The sequence below is a fragment of the Dama dama genome, chromosome 5 (genome assembly GCF_033118175.1).
Source record: "Dama dama isolate Ldn47 chromosome 5, ASM3311817v1, whole genome shotgun sequence".
Lineage (NCBI taxonomy): Eukaryota > Metazoa > Chordata > Mammalia > Artiodactyla > Cervidae > Dama > Dama dama.
This window is the reverse complement of record NC_083685.1, coordinates 84,195,118-84,215,002: the sequence shown is the minus strand read 5'-3', so window position 1 is coordinate 84,215,002 and position 19,885 is coordinate 84,195,118. Positions and strand designations below refer to the sequence as shown.

The window sequence follows — 19,885 nt, the reverse complement described above, 5'->3', positions numbered from 1 at the left end:
CAAACCAGTTACTTGCTAATAAGCAAACGCTACCTCAAGGCTTCAAAAAGTTTACATTCAACTTTTACAGTAGTTTGACTAGGAAAAAAATCACAGTAAAAATATGCCCAGATAGGTTAGGTGCGATAAACCTTCCCATGCACCACCGTTTTGGCCCCGATGGTAAGTAAAAGAAAAACGCGGATTACCAGGTGACTAAACAGCTTCTGCTTTTAGGACAGGTACCAAAAAAAAAAATCTTCCAAGTTCCAGGGAAAAGGTAGAGCTCATCACTAATGGACGTTGTGATGCTATCAAAGGGGCATTCAGGCTCCAACTATCCTTTGTGTAAAAAGTAGCTATAAAAGAACACCGTGTACCCACCATCCAGTTTTTCAAACTGGACTCGCTCTATTCTTTCCATTAACCAAGATGATGGTTTTTCAAACGCAGGAACGACGACGACTCCCTGCCGCTCGGCCAGCTGTGCCTTACACAAAGCCTTCCCAAAGAACGAATCAGCTCCCCTGGAACCGCGCCCAGACCGCCCCGCCCATCTCCCCGAACCAGAATTACACGCGGAGTCCCCTCTTCGGCGGCCGGGTCACGTGACGGGGTGGCGAGGCCCCGCCCCCAGGCGCTGAGGGTCACGTGGGCCCGCGGCCCCGCCCCGTCGCCCCTGGCCGCGGCAAGGTGGGGCCCGGCGCTCGCCCCGGAAGTGGCTGTCGGGAGCTGACAGCTGCTGGGAAGGTGGCGGCGGCGGGCCCGGAGCAAGATGGCGCTGCGGCCGGGAAGCGGAGCTGGCGGCGGCGGGGCCGCGGGAGCCGGCGCGGGGGCCGCCGGGGGAGGCAGGTGGGTGTGAGGAGCTGGGCCAGGACGCGCCCCGCCGACGCAGGGGCCCCATACCGGCCACGGGTGGTCGGCGGTTATGGCGGTTTTCGCCCGCGCCGACCCCTGTTCCCTCGAAATTAGGGCTGCGGGAGAAGGGTCGTCCTCCGGTAACCTAGGCCGGAGGGGCGGATGGAGCCTGGGCGCCGGACTCCTGTCCTCTATGCTCGGGGGCTCTGGCAGGAGGCTAGGGTCCCTTTGGCGCGGCTGGCAGCCGGCCGGGTGGGTCAAGGAGGGACCCCGACGCCTCGCTTCTAGCCCGGCTGGATCTGAAGCTGCCACTTCCCTTTCCCAGGGCTTCACCAGGGGCCCGGAAAGATCTTTTCACAGAGCTGGACAGGTGTTTCCAAGATGTATGTGTGTATGTGTCCGCACACTGTTCGCCTTTCACCGTCTCGTCCTTCCTTAACATACCAGAAACAGGAAAACCTGAAGACCTTTGCTTTTGTTAAAGAGCTCTTGTAGAGGTAATTCTTAACACCTGTCTCCTCAATAAACACCAATTCACTGTTGAACAGCACGTAGGCACTTATAAGGACAAAGCTTCCAGACTTTTACTTAATCCTTAAACAAATTTGCTTTCTCTGTCATATTTCAGCTGCTAATCGCCAGTGCTTCTCATATCCAGAACGATAAAAGAAATGAATGAGTGCAACCTGGCAAGTTTACCGTTTAAGGAAATGCTTGATTCTGGGACGTTTTCATCCCATTTCTGTTAATGACCTAGTCTGACTTTGTTTTGAACCCAAGGTTCATACACGTTTGGAGATAAATTTAGTTTTTTATCTTCAGCATCCCAAATTGTTTTTGGAAAACCAAGTGTTAGTTTTTTTATATGCAGGGTTTTAATTTTGGAGTCATGAATACCACAGTGTGAAACCTTTAAAGTCATCACCTCCTGCAGGTGCTTGTAATATATATATAATATATATATATATATATATATACATATATATATATATATATATGCCAGGGGAAAAAAAAAGCAGTTGCTGTTAAATAAACCACCTGTGTGCGACTCCATCTTTCATTTTCTCTACACGTCTTTAGCTTTAGATTTAAGACTGCTTTTCCCCCCTTCTGTTTTCAGATTTTCACTGTTGCATTAGTTTTTCAGCATATTTGTTAATTTTTTTTAGCATAGTTCATTACTGGCTGGAGAAGACAAATATGTAAATCTCTTTTCTGAACGTCAGGACTGTTTCTAAAATGTTTGTGAGTGGCATTAATTTAATCAAGTATATGATAAATCATGGCACCAAGTTCTAGGGAAATATAAAAGAATTTGGCATTTTACACACAGATTTGGGGTTTTTTTGTTGTCATTTTGTTTTTCATTTGGGATTTTTGTTTTTTTCAGAGAAGATGAAGGCATCTTCGGTGTAGAAAGTTGAGTGGATCATTTCCTTTAGTCTGTAGTTTAACATGAGTACAATTCTTTTTTCCTAAATATGGCCTGAATTGTGATAGAAGTTAGAACTTTAAAATTTTTGTTTCCTATTTAAAATTTGGTTGTAGTAATGTGTTATTAAACTAGAGACTATATGAGAGAATAACTCAATTTTATATTGAAAAATGTGTGGTAAGTATTACTGTATTGGAGATTTTCTGAGGCTGAGAAACTATGCTTAATTTTAAAAGTGTACGGCTTTTAGAGACCAGTGGTGAGGGCTGAAGAAGCTAATGTTATGGTTGCAACCTAAGTATATTTTAGGGAAAAAGAAAAAGAACCAGGCAGTCTCTGTCAGCTTTTAATAGAGGAAATCCATTAACCATAATTTACTATATTTCTTAGGTACTTGTCTGTTTGCTAAGAGGCTAAGCAAAAAGCACTGGTATTTTGCAACTTTATTAATGTTAGCCTACTTTTGACTGGTATCCTGAATGGGCTACTTGGAATAAATTGTAGAGTTAAAGTCAAGTATATTAGGGGAAAAAAAGTTGAAAAATCTTGGTTAGTCTGTATGCTTCTGGGATATCATTTGTAAGCCTGTCCATTTCCTGCTTTTGTAAGCTCCTTAAGGGTCCCCTCATCTTATCTTCAACTGCTGTAGCACATTCTACACACAGAAAACATTCTATAAATATTTGTGGATTCAAGCATCATTGGAGGCAAAGAAGAGCTATTTCAGCTGGGCCTCATTTTGAGGAAGAGGAAAGGGTCAAGAGATTGTCACGGCGATGGGAAGGCCTAGTGAACAGTAGGGGACAGCAGGCAGGCTGGGTGGATGGACTGTGGCACTGGGTGGGAGGGAAGAGTTGTGAGAGAAAACTGAAAAAGTTCTGGTACAACTGGAGCGGGCCTTGAATATAAACTAAGGAAATTTGATTTAAGGAGGACTCACTACATTGTTTTAATCCCAGGAGCAGCCTTATCAAGGGCTTCCCAGGTGGCGCTAGTGGTAAAGAACCCGCCTGGCAGTGCAGGAGACGTAAGAGACGTGGGTTCTTTCCCTGAGTCGGGAAGTTCCCCTGGAGGAGGGCATGCAACCCACTCCAGCATTCTTGCCTGGAGAATCCCATGGACAGAGGAGCCTGGCGGGCTACAGTCCATGGGGTCTTACAGAGTCAGACAGGACTGAAGCGACTTAGCATGCACACATGCAGCCTTATCAAATGATCCATTAAGGAGATGCGCCTCACGTGTGCTACATGAACTGCATTAGAAGCCGTAGAGTCTGCCAGTGGGGTGATCCACTGGGAAGTCTTGTTGAGTCCAGGCTTCAGGGAGAAGTGAAGGCTGATCTGGGTTAGTCGCGAAGGTAGCGGAAAGTGGAGGATGAGTGAGATAGGCATGTGATGAATAGAGCTCACCGTGCTGCTTTCATACCAGGACCTCAGTAATGCATAGTGGTTTCATCTTGGAAATCACATTGCTTGTCATCTTGCTGCCCAGTTTTTGGCCAAGCTTTTGCTGTCTATCAGTATCTTACCGGTCTTTAGGTATGGTGACTGTTAGTCGTCTAAACATTTCAGAGAGTCTTATGAGTAGTACATAGGTCAGTAGGTAGTTTGGGTTGTTGTATAATTATTGGAGTAAGTCATGTTTGTCAGTAATACTCTTATTTTTATTAATTTTTGTTAAAATGTAGTTGCTTTACAGTGTTATGTCAGTTTCTACTTGTACAGCAAAGTGAATCAGCTATACGTATACATGTGTCCCCTCTTTCTTGGATTTCTTTCCTATTTAGGTCACCACAGAGCACTGAATAGGGTTCCCTGAACCATACAGTAGGTTCTGTAGTTATATATATAGTATCAGTAGTGTATATATGTCAATCCCTGTCTCTCAATTCCTCCCACCCCTTCCCTTCTCCCCCTTGGTGTTCATACCTGTGTTCTCTATGCCAGGATCTCCATTTCTGTTTTGCAGATAAGTTCATCTGTATCATTTTTCTAGATTCCACATGTATGCATTAATATATGATATTTGTTTTTCTCTTTTTGACTTACTTTATGCTGTGTGACAGTCTCTGGGTCCATCCAGGTCTCTATAAATGACCCAGTTCTCTTCCTTTTTATTGCTGAGTGATAGTCCATTGTATGTATGTACTACATCTTCTTTATCTAGTAATAGCCTTCATTTAGTTTTTGTATATGTTTTCAAAGTAACTTTTATAGGTCTATAATCTTTGTAATCTTTAAAACTGATTTGAAGTCTCAACATGTTGACTTCTTAAATGCATTGCTCATCAGTTTATAAATCTTAGTGTATGATTAAAAAAAAAACAACAGTCCTGCCAACTTTCAACTTGCAGTTTAAACATTTTATCCAGTTAACACATTGCTTAGCTAATACATTTTGTGTGCCGTTCAGAAAAGCTGTTCACTCTTCGTTCAAGCCTCTCTTTGGGTGCAGGCCCACTTGTCAGCAGAATTTGTGGGTGTTCCAGATCTGACACGTAACCAGGTAGATGTCCAACTAGAAATTTGTAAACCACCTTACCAAAAAAGTTCTTGATCAAAGTATTTTAAAGTTAGAAGACTCTGCAGTTTGGGTTTTAGCCCTTCTCCTGGGTCGAGGGGGGTGTCATGCAATAAAAAAATGCAAAGACACCTAAATTTGGCATACTATTCCTGGATCTCACTATGTGCCTATAAAGACTCTCAGAAATCCCCTTCAGATTCTTATCTTCCAGATTTAAGGACTTTTCCCACTCGGATTTTTTCTTCCTCTGTATTTGTCCCATTTTCTTTCTCTCTGGTCTCAGAGAAAGAAGTCCTTCATCCTTTTGCTGTGTTAATCCTTTCCTCTCAAAGACCTTGTTTCTCAGTCTCTTTATCTTTTGTATCCTAAATCTTTATCTCTGAAGGTCCTGTCTCCTGTAATGAAACTGTTCACTCAAAGATCATAATTTTTTAAAACAGTATTATTTATTTATTAACCCCCATTCTTATCAACTTCTCGATAGCATTAGACACTGGTGACTCCTTCCTTAAATGTGGTCCTACCCCAGTTATAACTTTCAGTTATAGTCAGTTTCCTTCGTTCTCAGTGACCATTCCCTACACAGTTTTCACTAAGAATTCTCCAAGGTTGTCTTTTGTTGTCTTCTCACTATGTATATACATCCCTTTGACTCCTTCATCCACAATCAGACCTTAATTTTTTTTCTCTTTTTACCTTTATTTAAAAGAGCCTAGGGGACTTCCTACTTAATCACTGGTGGCCCAGTGATTAAGTACATAAGACTATGTACTTACACTTCAGGGGGCATGGATTTGATCCCTAGTCAGAGAACTAAGATCCCACATGCCACAAAATGTGGCCAAAAAATAAATAAATAAAAGAGCCTAGCTAGGTTGATGCAGACCCTTCTCTTGATCTGGATCTCTGGTGGCCTGTTAGATTGCTCCTCTTGGACACCTTCCTAGCACCTTACTCCTCACACCGCTGACATTGGGTTCCTGTCTGCAGTGAACAGCATCTTCGTCCTTGTAGTCACTCAGGCCCCGAATTTCAGAGGCATCTTCAGTTCTTTCAGCTTCTTCAATACTGTTGTCCACCCAGGTAGTTGCTAAGTCCTGTTGATTCTTCCTTTTAAATAACTTTCATTCACCTCTTCTTTTCCATTCCTGGTTATGGCCCTTTTCTTATTATTTTAAGTTTCTTTAGCTGATTCTTGTTACTTCAAGTCTTCCTCTGCATGCCTCATTACCAGAGAAACGTACAGCACATTTCTGATCATTTCCCTGCTGAGAACCTCTGACATCAGGGAAATGTACATCCAAATCACAGTGAGGTAGTTTCACACTCATTAGGATAGCTATCATTATAAACAAACAAAAAATCCAGAAAATAAGTGTTGGTGGAGGATGTGGAAAAATTGGAACTCTGGTCCTTTGGGAATGTAAAATGGCACAGCTTCTGTGGATAACAGGCAGTTTTTCAAAAAGTAACGAGAGAATTACTATATGACCCAGCAACTCCACTCCTAGGTAGAGACCCAAAAGAATTGAAAGAGGGACTCTCAAGAAATACTTGTACATCAGTGTTCATAACAGCATTATTCACAACAGCCAACCCAGCTGTCCATCAACAGATGAGTTGGATAAGCAAAATGTGGTATAAACAATGGAATATTAACCAGCCATAAAAGGGAATGAAATTCTGACACATATTACAACTTGATGAACCTTGAAAATGTTATGCTAAGTGAAACAAGCCAGATGCAAAAGGACCAGTATTGTATAATTCTATCTAAGGTAGCTAGAATAGACATATTCATCAAACCAAGAAGTAGAATAGTGGTTACCAGGGGTTGAGAGGGGAGAAAGTAATGGGGAGGTATTGTTTAATGACTACAGAGTTTCTGTTTATGATGGTGAAAAAGTTGTGGAAATGGATCTTGGTGGTGGTTGTACAACATCATAATGCCACTGAACTTTACACTTAATGGTTAAAATGGTAAAATTTTATATTATGTATATTTTACCACAATTTTTAAAAATCTGACTTTATGTACTATTCAGAATCAAACATTTTAAAGGCCTTCTCCAGTCTGCTTTCTTTTCCAATCCTGTGTCTTGTGTTGAGCCTAAATCATTTTGCTGAACACGCCTAGAGCTTCAGCCTCTGAGCTTCTGTTCAAACTATTGTAGTATAGCGTGCCTTTCTTTTAAGATACAGCTCAAGAGGTACCTCCAGAAACCTTCCGAAGGTTTCACCCATCAAATTAGTCTGTTTTCTTCTCATTTCTGTTAGTATTCTGGCCCTCTCACAGCCCTTAGTACGGTCTGTCCTATGTTAAAATTTACTTGTCTGTGTCTTCAGCAAGTCTGAGCTCATTCAGGCCTTTCACGTAATCGGCACCCAATAAGTGTTCACTGAATTGAATCTAAGCCAGCCCTCTCATTTTATGGATGGAGAGATCGGAATCCAGGGGAGTCGCACAGTGACGGAACCAGGGTCAGTTTCAAAGTCTTCCCTCTTCTGGTTCAAAATTCTCCCCCTTGGCTGACCTGCTGACTGTCATGCATACTGTGGATGCTCAACCTGTTTTGATGGTGGATAATTCAATATTTTATTATACCATGGAACAGATACCAGGGCCCTGGCTACAGTTTTATTTATGTAAAATATTACATGTTTTATCTGAAATCTTTTCACTTTGAAGATCCTCATATATTTTTTAAAAATATTATTCATCGGGTCTCGGTTGCGACATGCTGCTTCAGTAGTTGGGACAGGCAGGCTTAGTTGCCCCTAGGCATGTGGGGTCTCGGTTCTGCAGCAGGGATCAAACCCACATCCCCTGCATTGCAAGGCAGGTTCTCAGCCACTGGGCCTCCAGGGAAGTCCCAGTCCTGATGTATCTTTGTTCTGTTTTCAGCTTCATGTTTCCAGTTGCCAGTGGATTAAGACCCCCTCAAGGTATGTGAAAGTGTGTGTTGTCAGCTTTCATTTTTCACTATTTGTTTCTGAACCTGGGCACCAAATGAGTAAAAAAAGTTCTGTTGCTGCCAAAGAGAGTAAAACTTTCTTGTTGTCTTGAACCTGATAGCTTACTCCTAAAATTTCTCAAAAATTGGGTAATCTGGGAAATAAGAAAAATTATTCCTCATTTCTCCCAAACTTACTTAGTTATCAAATCAACAGGTTGTTATTTAACCTCAGAGATGAAGGAGACTTTTAAGACAAGAATATTAAACAAGGGACAAAAATGAAATGAATTGTAGTTCTCTGAATGCCAACTTTCTCCTGTCTTCTAGATTGTTAGCTCTGTGGGGCAAGGGCTGTGTCTGCCTTATGCTCATGAGTATCTCCAGCACCCACATGCTGATAGAAAATAGTCAGGTCTTTATAGGTGCTTATGGAATGAATAAATGAACCTCTTTAGTTGTTTTATCCCATGTTTTCTGTACATGAATTTGATCTTACTATAATCATGTACGTAAGTGATCATATATTCTGCTTCTGTTTAAACTATTTTAAGTCTCAGTTGTGTTTCTAGCAGTTTGTCTGCTAGGTATATTCATTCTCTTTTAGTTTCAGACACCGGCCCACCAATATCTATTCTAGCTTTGTCTTCAAGCATACAGTAGTGAAGGGGTATAATCTCAGCTCATGTTGCTGTACCACTGGGACACAACATTGACAGAAGAATATGCTTGTCTGTCTTCTCACTTCTCCCACTCCTGTGTACCCACTTCCTCTCCACAGTCCAGGCCTCTCTGAAAACTGGCCCTTCTCACAAAGCCAGTGTTGACCGGTTATGGTAGGCCTGCTATAGAAACAGAGACTCCCAGGTCACCAGTAGAGATCAGTGATAAAGAGCAGCTCAGTAGCAGGTAGTCGGTGTCTCCATTCATAATCAGTGATAGAGGCTGAGTTTCAGGTAAATTTTTCCAAGGGTCAGTTGTATTCTTTTCACTGGACTCACGCTTATTCATTATTTAAGCTGTCTGTAATTAGATGTGTCCTAGATTTGGATCAAGTGGTAGGAGGTATGCTGTTGTTTAGGAAGACATCACAGCATTTTGTGTTTATTTTTGTGGCTCATTTTGCATTTTTATAAACTTTCAAGTAAATATCTACATGTGAAGCAGAGGAACAGGACAAGGATAGAGCCCAAAAGGTTGCCTGATATTTTTTTCTTCTAGAATTTGCAGCTGTTTTCGAGGTTTTTTTTTTTACAGAGTGTGTTAGAGTTCACTTTTTGATCTTTTGAAGACTTTAAATTACACATGGGTTATTTCTGAAAGTCTGTACAAGGAACTGACAAGAAGAGTGGCCACCAAGGTGAATAGGAGACAGGAGAGAAATAAGACTTGTTTTTCAACTGTATGTACTTCTGTGCCTTTAAATGTTATGCCATATCTTTGACTTACCTGTTCAGGACTTAAATTATGAAAATAAAACTGTAGGTCCAAAGGCATCAGAGGGATAACATCCTCCTGTGCTATATCCAGTCTCTGCATTCTCATTGTCTGTGATGCATCAAGGCCTTCGCGTTTGGCGTTCCTTGTCTAGAATGCTCCTCCCTGGTGCCCGCATGGCTCACTCCCTACTCTTTCAAGTCTTTGCTTAAATGCCATCCTTTTGGTGAAACCTTTTCTGACTGTGAAATAGCAACTACTTTTCTCCCTGACATTCTTACCCCTTACCCTCACCTGATGTCCACTTATTTTTTTTTATTATCTACCCCAGTTACAGTGTAAGTTCCATGAGAGTAAAGACCTGACTTTGTCCAATGCTACATACCTAGAATGGTATCTGACGTGGAGTAGGGCTTCAAATATTTGAATAAATGATTAATATAAATGAATAATGCCACTGATCAGTGTTACCTCAAATGTAATATGCATGCTTCTGATATTAAACTAAATATCCTTGAAGGTACACACAACCCACTAGATAAACATGGTAGACTTTACCAGACCTTTAATTTTTTTAATCAAAATTTGATTCTTTTAATCTTTATACTAGAACTAGCATGGATGTGATCTGTGGTACAGTGTAAAATTAGGATGAAATCTGTGTTCAGGTTATGTAGGGATTTTGTTTTATTCTCTGTTGCATACCAAGTATTTAGAACGGTGCCTAAAATATAGTAGACATTTAGTATTTATTAAATCCCTGGAGGAATGTAGTTTTCATTCTCCTCTTGGGACTATTACTTTGGAAAAGTTTGGGAGGTACTATACTATAAATCATATTTTCATCCATTATATACTTTGCATGCCGATAGCTGTTTTGTGGTATTATATTAACTATGTAAGGAAAGAAAAGAGAAGTACCATTTCTTTTTTTTTTTTTTTAAAGCAGAAGCATTTATTACTTGTGACAAGTAAGGGAGAAGTACCATTTCTTTAAGCATATTAGGTATTAAACAGTCTTGTGAATGTGAAATCAAGGTACAGAAAGAAGTTAAGCAAGTTTGCCCATGGTCCCAAACCTAGCAAGTGATATTTTTAGTCAGCTTCAAGAGTTCATGCTCTTAACCTACTTTTGTATTAAAAGTGGCTTAATTAGTGTTAACTCTTAACTGCTAGTTATTTGCTGCTGCATGGAAAATTACCCCAAAACTTAAACAGTTTACTATTAAAATAGTAAACTACACTGTGTCTGTGAGTCAGGTATCTGGGAGTAAGCTCCCTGGGTGATTTTGGCTCAGGACCAAGGAGATTGCAGTAAAGATGTCAGCTAAGACTGTAGTCATCTAAAGGTTTGATGGGGCTGGAAGATCTATTTCTGAGATGGCTCATTCACATAGACGGCAAATTTGTGCTGCCTTTTGGCAGTAGGGTTCAGTTCTTGCCACATGGATTCTCCATCCTCCCGAGGACTGCTTGAGTATTCTCGTGATGTGGCAGTGGCTTTCCCAACAGCTGATCCCAGAGAACAAGTATGAAGCTGCACAGTTACTGAGAACAAGCCTGGTTTCCACAGTGTCCCATTGGTTATACTGGTCAACCCTATTCAGTGTGGGAGGGAAGGACAAGGACATGAATGCCAAGAGACAGAGATCCCGGGGGGTCATCTTGAAGGCCAGATAGGTCATATTGTGTGTTTTTTAAGTATGCGCAAAAATTCTGTACAACAAGTATTATTATCTTCATTTTACAGATGAAGTTTTGTTAGCTTGCCCAAGACCACAGAGCTAAGTAATTCAAAGCAAGTCTGTCTCACGCCAGAGCCTGTGCCTTTTCCTCTTTACTCTGCCACTTCCCAACAAACAAGTCCTTTAGGTACTTAGGGTTTTAAGAAAGTAGACCCAAAAAAAAGTAAACTGTAAATAAAACACATTGACCTTAACAATACCTTTGTTTTTCAGCAGGGCTGATGCCGATGCAGCAGCAAGGATTTCCTATGGTCTCGGTCATGCAGCCTAACATGCAAGGCATGATAGGGATGAATTACAGCTCTCAGATGTCCCAGGGAGCTATTGCTATGCAGGTACTTGCCTCTTTTTAGCCAGTGTTTACAAAATTATTGTTAATTATCTACATACCAAACTACATACTCAGAGCTTAATGTTATATTTAGAAATAAGTGTGGTCTGCATCTTAGGTGGCTTCCTTGAAATAAAGTGAATATATGCCCCTGCCAGCCCACGCCTCCACGGGAGACCCTCGCTCGCTTCCAGGCAGGTCTGGCTCAGCCTGTGGGTCACTGCTCCTTTCCCCTGGGTCCTGGTGTGCACAAGGTTTTGTTCGTGCCCTCCAAGAGCCTCTGTTTCGCCGAGTCCTGTGGAGGTTCTGTAATCAAATCCCACTGTCCAGAGTCAGATTCCTTGGGGGTTCCCTGTCCCTTTGCTGGATCCTCAGGTTGGAAAGTCTGATGTGGGGCCCCGAAGCTTTGCAACAGTGTGGTACCTTCTTTGGCGTCATTGTTCTCCAGTTTGTGGGTCGCCCACCTGGCAGGTATGGGATTTGATTTTCACGTGATTGCACCCCTCCTACTTGCGGCTTTTCCTTTGTCCTTGGCCACGGGGTGTTCTTTTTTGGTGGGTTACAACATCCTCCTGTCAACGGTGGTTCAGCAGCTAGGTGTGTTTTTGATGCTCTTGCAGGAGAAGATGAGCACATGTCCTTCTACTCTATTGTTTTGATTACAGGAGAGGGCTTTTTTTTTTTGTCATGTGTTATTTAATTAATATTTTTAATTGGTTATGTTTTTAAACAATTCTTAAAGGAGTCTTTTCTTGTTAAGTAAATAGAAAACCTCATTCGTTATAAACAGAGGATAACCAAAAAATAAATATGGTGAATCAAGACAGTATTACCAAATGCCAGCTAGATGCTATTACTCATTGGAGTTGATAAACTTCATGTTTACTTTCTCTTCATTTAGAAAAAAAGGAAATTATGTCTACAATTTACCTGTAAATGGCTCAACCAAAAAAAAAGTAAAGATGTGTAGAAACAGAGCAAAATGTTAATTTTATACTGTTCTTTCAAATTTTCTGTGTTTTCAATTTAAAAAAAAACGAAGTGTTAGGTGAAAGTAACACTTAAAATGAGACATAAATGGGAATCTGATTGAGAGTTGCAACGGAATTAAAAAAGAATTTTCCTGCTGTCATGCTGAACATGTGTTCCTTTATAAACTGGTCATGATCACAGATAGTGTAGATTAAAGGAAATAATTCTGGTTTGTAAATGATTCTGTTTTGTTTTGGTTTAGAATCGGTGAGTGGAATTGATAATATCATGATATAATTAGTGCAGCCTAAGAAATGGGCTTTATCCATATCCATTTAGATTTCCATATCTTTGTAAATTATCTTCTTCAGCCATGGTATCCATTTAAACCAAGGAAACTGAATCCGGAAGTCAAATCTTTGGTGAAATTCAGTGTTAATATTATTTTTTAAAAAGGGAGAAGGAGAAAGAAAAAAGGGGGAAAAAAATCATTCACAAATAAACCAGAGTGAAAGAATTTTGTATCACTAATATTTTAAGTGCCATATATATCATTTTTACCTAATAATTTAAAATTTTCTATTTCTGCATGTTTTACATATATATTTGTACAAGAGCACATGTATATAACTTATAAATAATGTTGAGTTAATCAGAATTTAAGTTTAAACCATTGTCACGTTGAAGTCATTTAAGCAAATAAAGTGTCTATGTTTGTAAAGATTTAGGAAAACTTTCAAATCTTTTTTTTTTTTTTTTGCTTTTGTAAAATTTTTGGCTGTGCTGGCTGTTCGTTGCTGCGTGCAGGCTTTCCCCAGTTATGTCTGGGGGGGCTCTTCTCCAGTTGCGGCGCATGGGCTTCTCACTGCAGTGGCTTCTCTTGTTGCAGAGCACGGGCTCTACACACGTGTGCTCAGTAGTTGGGGCACAGGGGCTTAGTTGCCCCATGGCATGTGGGATCTTCTTGGACCAGGGATTAAATATGTGTCCTCTGCATTGGCAGGTGTAGTCTTAACCTCTGGACCATCTGGGGAAATCCCCAAATCATTCTTTATTCATCTCCAGTAGGAAGAAAATAGGAATAAATTAAGCTTTTGTAGGGTTTAAGTTCAAGTTACTCAGCTTTCACTAGGTTATGCTGCAGAAACAAAAATCCCTAAGTCTCAGTGACTTACAGAAACAGATGTCTCATTTGAGATACATGTCCGTTGATGAGTTGGCTCTGACTCAGCTCCGTGTTCTTTATCATGAGACCTTTACCTAGGACATCCCCGACTCCTGGCATAAATGAAGAGATGACCAAACCCTGTGGTGTCTTAAAGCTTTCTCTCAAAGGTAGGAGTTACCAGTCACTTCTGCTTACAAAGGTAACGTGGCCCAAACAAAAATCAGTGGGGACTCTACCAGGAGGAATGCACACCACATAGGGATGTGCCAACTTCTTATAGTAAGGGCAGCAAGTCATTGTAAATAGTCCACCCAAGAATACTGTGTGTTTCTCATTAAGATTTTGTAAGCTTCCTGTTGAAATCTTAACAATTGATACAATTTTAAAATCAATTTCACACTAAATATTGTTTTCTGACTTGCGTGTGTGTGCTCAGTTGTGACCCCATGACTATGGCTCTCCATTCTTTCTGTCCATGAAATTTCTCCAGGCAAGAATACTGGAGTAGGCTGCCATTTCCTTCTCCAGGGGATCTTCATGTGTCCAGGGATTGAACATGCACCTCCTGAATTGGCAGGTGGATTCTTCACCACTGCACCACCTGGGAAGCCCCTTCTGACTTATGTAATTATCTGAGAAATGTGTTAAAGAGTTTGAAATAACCAAAAACAGTAAGGATCTCTAATACACAGAGCAGCAGTAAATAAGTGAACTACTAGGTTTGATACCACTGAAATAATTTCCCTCAGTATCAGGAGGTTCTAAATGATTCTAAAGTAGAGAGACTTCCCTGGTGGTCCAGTGGTTAAGAATCCACCTGCCAATACAGGGAACATGGGTTTAATCCCTGCTCCAGGAAGATCCCGCAAAGAGGAGTGGACCTTACTTGCTGCAACTAGAGACAGCCCGTGTGCAACAATGACGACCCAATGTGGCCTAAGTAAATAAAGAATCCAAAATCTTTTTCCTTAACCTTTAGTCTTGTTGGCAGGTATTATATGCTACTCGGAAGCTGTTCACTATTCTTAAAGGAGAAACTCACAGAAATCTTACCTTTTCCCTCCAAACTTCATAGCCTTAACCAACCACAGATGTGTATGAAGAATACCTCTTATTCTTTGCTGCTGCTAAGTCGCTTCAGTCGTGTCCGACTCTGTGCGACCCCATAGACGGCAGCCCACCAGGCTCCCCCGTCCCTGGGATTCTCCAGGCAAGAACACTGGAGTGGGTTGCCATTTCCTTCTCCAATGCATGAAAGTGAAAAGTGAAATTGAAGTCACTCGGTTGTGTCCTACTCCTAGCGACCCCATGGACTGCAGCCTACCAGGCTCCTCCATCCATGGGATTTTCCAGGCAAGAGTACTGGAGTGGGTTGCCATTGCCTTCTCCGTCTTATTCTTTAGTCATCCCTTAAATCTTTGAAGGATACACAGGTAAAAGTCAAAGATGAAAATTAGTCTTGGTTGCCTCATAGCCCTCTACTCCCCAGAACTCATAAAAAGAACACACTTAACAAGATTTTGAATACGTTTTGAGGTTAATATTCAAATTATTTCCAGTGTAGAGGTAAGAATGAAATATATGATGAACAATTTGTGAGCCAGTAAACCATTTTTAGTTAAATTTTAATTTTGAGGTAAAATATGTACATGTGTATATAAGAAATAATACAAAGAGTCCCCCAGTGGTAACTACTTGGAGAATGACAGTATAATATAACAGCTGGATGTTGGCATTGATAGTATCAAGATATAGAACATTCCCAACACCCCAGGGATCTCCTCATGTTGCCATTTTGTAACCAAATTCATCTCCCTCCCACTTCATGCACTCCAACCCTTGTCAATCACTATATATATGTTCCCCATTTCTGTAATTATATGATTTCAGCTTTACCTAAATTGAATCTGTAATCTTTTGAGATTGGCTTTTTTTGCTCTGCATAATTCTCTTTAAATTCATCCAAGTTGCTACATGCATCAATATTTCCCTTCATTTTTATTATTGAGTAATATTCCATTATTGGATATACTATTGTCTGCTTAACCATTCACCCACTGAAGGACATCTGGACTCTTTTTACTTTTTAGCTGTGATAGAGATTTTTGAACATAAGGCTTCATTTCTCTGGGATTAATGCCCAGATGGCATGGTATTTGGAAGTTTAGTTTTTAAAGAAATTGTTAAACTATTTTCTAGAGTGGTTGTACTCTTTTACATTCTCACAGGCAATATAGGAGTGATCCAGTTTCTCTGTATCCTTGCTAGCATTTGGTGTTATTTTGTGTTTTAGCCATTTGATAGGTGTGTTGTGATATCTCATGATTTTAATTTGCATTTACCTTGTGACTAATGTCAAAAGAAAATTCAGGGAGCTTTACTTGATATGGATATTTTATTGGGCATGGAACAAATTATTTCTGAACAGGGAGACCTCAAACCACAAGTGATTCCAGCAGTTCATTATAAACATGAATGAATTCATTGTTTTCTACTGTGATTAGTTTCTAGAAATTTACTTTCCTTTTCATTGCTAAGCTTACTTTTTTGTAGCTTATTAGCTAGAATACTGTGAGGTCACATTGACATGAAGAAAGGTTTTGTTTAAGGTCAGGCAGCATTTCAGGGAAATCAGAACAGTGTTACAATTTGGTTATGTGACTGTGAGCCTGTGGTCTAGAGATATATTCAGAGTGCAGCCTCCATTATTGGTTTTTCTTTAATGATGCTAGACATATTTTCATGTGCTTACTTGCTGTCCTTATATTCTCTTCAAAGAAGTGTCTGTTCCTATCCGGTCCATTTTCTTGTTGGATTTTTGTTGTTGTTGTTTTACTGTGAGAGAGTTAAAGCTTACGCAGTCCAGGGCCCTTTAAGGAGGAGGTGAACTTTCTCCCTCTTGCTTTCCTTAAGCCTTGTGCAGCTGTGTATCTTGCCTAAGAGCTGGCCTTTCTTTAGGAGCTAATGATCACACAGCACAATGTCTTATTGGTGGAAATGCTTTTCTTAGACTCTATGTTAATAATTAAAATTGTAACAAATCTTGCCTGGGAGCCTATTTCTCAGCAACAATATGTCTCGCCCAGAAACACCTTGCCTGGAACAGGTTCCTTCTGGCTAAACTGGTACTGAAGTTATCTCAAGGATGTATGCCTTGGGAAAGGGTCTAATGGAACTTGTACAGCCTTGAAGTCTTGTTTTCATCTATTCTCAGCAGCCAGTTGAAAAGTATGTAAAGCACTGTTTCAACTAGTGAGGCAGGTACTCTGCTACCCGCTTCTAGTGTCTTTTGGTGGAGGCTTACTCTATCCTTTCACTATAATAAAAACTTTGTTACACAAAGCTCTTGAGTGACTGAGACTGTGTCTTTTGGGTCCCAGAGTGTAATTTTCTCCTTCACAGATCACAAATACTGACACCATTCACCGTAAGCTATCATCTGTTGAGTGTCAAGAGACCTTTATATATTCTGCATAACTAGTCCTTTGTTGGATGTGTGGTTTGCAGATATTTTCTGTCAGTTTTTGTCTTGTTTTTTAGTCTGTTCAGGCTACTGTAGCAAAATATGAGAGATTGGATAGCTTATAAACAACAGAAATTTATTTTTCCCAGTTCTAGAGGCTGGAAGTCTGAGGTCAGAGTGGCAGCATAGCCGACCATGGCACTTAGGCATATTTATCTGGGTGTTTTTCTAGGTTCTCTGTTCCAGTCCATTGATGATAGCTGTGTAATATGCTTCCTCCCATGTTTTCTCCAACATTGTTACAGTAAAATACACATAAAGTTTACCATGTTAACTATTTTTAAGTGTACAGTTTAGTGGTATTAAATATATTCACATTGTTATGCAGCCGTTACCACCATCCATTCTTGTAACTCTTTTCATTTTGTAAATCTAAAACTATACTTATTGTACGATAACTCCCCATTCTTCCCTCCCTCCAACCCCATGCATCCACCCTTATACTTTAGGTCTTTGTGATTTTAACTACTCTTAAGTACCTCATGTAAGTAGAAGCATACAGTCTTTGTCTTTTTGTGACTGGTTTATTTTCACTAATATAATGCTTCAGCAATACGTGAACGGAGAACTTCCAGATGTTCAAGCTGGTTTTAGAAAAGGCACAGGAACCAGAGATCAAATTGCCAATATCCGCTGGATCATCGAAAAAGCAAGAGAGTTCCAGAAAAACATCTATTTCTGCTTTATTGACTACGCCAAAGCCTTCGACTGTGTGGCTCGCAATAAACTGTGGATAATTCTGAAAGAGATGGGAATACCAGACCACCTGACCTGCCTCTTGAGAAACCTGTATGCAGGTCAGGAAGCAACAGTTAGAACTGGACATGGAACAACAGACTGGTTCCAAATAGGAAAAGGAGTACGTCAAGGCATTATATTGTCACCCTGCTTATTTAACTTATATGCAGAGTACATCATGAGAAAAGTTGGGCTGGAAGAAGCACAAGCTGGACTCAAGATTGCCGAGAGAAATATCAATAACCTCAGAGATGCAGATGACACCACCCTTATGGCAGAAAGTGAAGAGGAACTAAAAAGCCTCTTGATGAAAGTGAAAGAGGAGAGTGAAAAAGCTGGCTTAAAGCTCAACATTCAGAAAACTAAGATCATGGCATCTGGTCCCATCACCTCATGGGAAATAGCTGGGGAGACAGTGGAAACAGTGTCAGACTTTATTATTTTGGGCTCCAAAATCACTGCAGATGGTGATTACAGCTATGAAATTAAAAGACGCTTACTCCTTGGAAGGAAAGTTGTGACCAACCTGGACAGCATATTAAAAAGCAGAGACTTTACTTTGTCAACAAAGGTCTGTCTGGTCAAGGCTATGGTTTTTCCAGTGGTCATGTGTGGATGTGAGAGTTGGACTGTGAAGAAAGCTGAGCGCCGAAAAATTGCTGCTTTTGAACTGTGGTGTTGGAGAAGACGCTTGACAGTCCCTTGGACAGCAAGGAGATCCAACCAGTCCATCCTAAAGGAGATCAGTCCTGGGTGTTCATTGGAAGGACTGATGCTGTAGCTGAAACTCCAGTACTTTGGCCACCTCATGTGAAGAGCTGACTCATTGGAAAAGACCCTGATGCTGGGAAAGATTGGGGGCAGGAGGAGGAGGGGACGACAGAGGATCAGATGGCTGGATGGCATCACCGACTTGATGGGCATGAGTTTGAGTCAACTCCGGGAGTTGGTGATGGACAGGGAGGCCTGGCGTGCTGCAATTCATGGGGTTGCAAAGAGTCAGACATGACTGAGCAACTGAACTGAATGCTCAAGGTTTATCTGTGTTGTAACATATTGCAGAATTTGCTTCGTTTTTAAGGCTAACGTCCATTGTGTACACATACCACATTTTGCTTATCCTTTCATTGGTCTGTGGACACTTGGGTTGCTTCTATGTTTTAGCTATTGTGAATGAAGTTGCTATGAATATGGATGTACCAGTATCTCTTCTAGACTCTGTTCTCAATTCTTTGGGGTATATACTCACAGAAATGGAATTGCTGAGTCATATGGTAATTCTATTTTGATTTTTTGAGGAACCTCCATACTATTTTCCACAGAAGCCGTACCATTTTATTCCCACCAACAATACAAAAGAGTTTCAGTTTTTCCACATCCTTGCAACACTTGTTTTTTGTTGTTGTTTTTAATTATTTGACTGTGGAGTTTTATAAAAAAGTTGACTGGAAAGCACAGAAATTTCCAGTATACCTCCTTCCCTCCTCCAGTATACAGTTTCCTCAACATCCTATATTAGCGTGGTACATTTGTTGTAATTAGTGAAGTTAGTGAGCCAATATTGATACATTTTGATGAACTAAAGTTCATAGTCTACATTAGGATTCAATCTTTTAAGTTGCATATCCTGTGTTTTTCCATAGGATCCATGGTAATGAGTGTGAGGTGAAATCTCATAGTTTTGATTTGCATTTCTCATGATTAGTGATGTTGAGTATCTTTTCATGGGCTTCTTGGCCACTTGAATATCTTTGGAGAAATGTCTGTTCAAATTCTTTGCCCATTTTTGAATTGAGTTTTTTGTTGTTGAGTTTTAGGAGTTTTCTGTTTATTTTGGACATGAATCCCTTATCATATATGTGATTTGCAAATATTAACTCCCATTCAGTGGGTTACCTTTTTACTCTGTGGGTTGTGTCTGTTAATGTACACATTTTAAAAATTTTCTTGAAGTCCAAGTTGTCTATTCATTCTTTTGTTAACTGTGCCTGAAATCAAGAAATCATTGTGAAATCCAGTGTTATGAAGTTTCTGTTCTATGTTTTCTACTAAGAGTTTTATTATTATCCCATCCTCGTTGCCCCCCCCCCCCCAAATTTTATTGTTGTAGGTCTTACATTTTGGTTCTTGATCCATTTGGAGTTAATTTTTGTATATGGTGTTGGCTAAGGGCCCAGTTTTGTTGATGACCACCATTTGTTGGGAAAGACTGTCGTTTACCC

At 40.4% G+C, this 19,885-nt stretch overlaps 1 protein-coding gene across 11 annotated transcripts in view; it reads left to right on the top strand.

Moving 5' to 3' along the window:
• Positions 1-738: 738 nt before the first annotated feature.
• SYNRG (synergin gamma) overlaps positions 739-19,885 on the top strand; it is an 87,547-nt gene continuing 68,400 nt past the window's right edge. For 9 of the 11 annotated variants that reach the window (XM_061142739.1, XM_061142740.1, XM_061142737.1 and 6 more), the window contains exons 1-3: positions 739-831; positions 7,701-7,741; positions 11,145-11,266. In XM_061142739.1, coding sequence (XP_060998722.1) covers positions 755-831; positions 7,701-7,741; positions 11,145-11,266 — 240 coding nt within the window. In that variant the 5' untranslated portion in view covers positions 739-754. The remainder of the gene's footprint in view (positions 832-7,700; positions 7,742-11,144; positions 11,267-19,885) is intronic. The other 2 variants (XM_061142736.1, XM_061142730.1) reach the window with 1 other exon arrangement.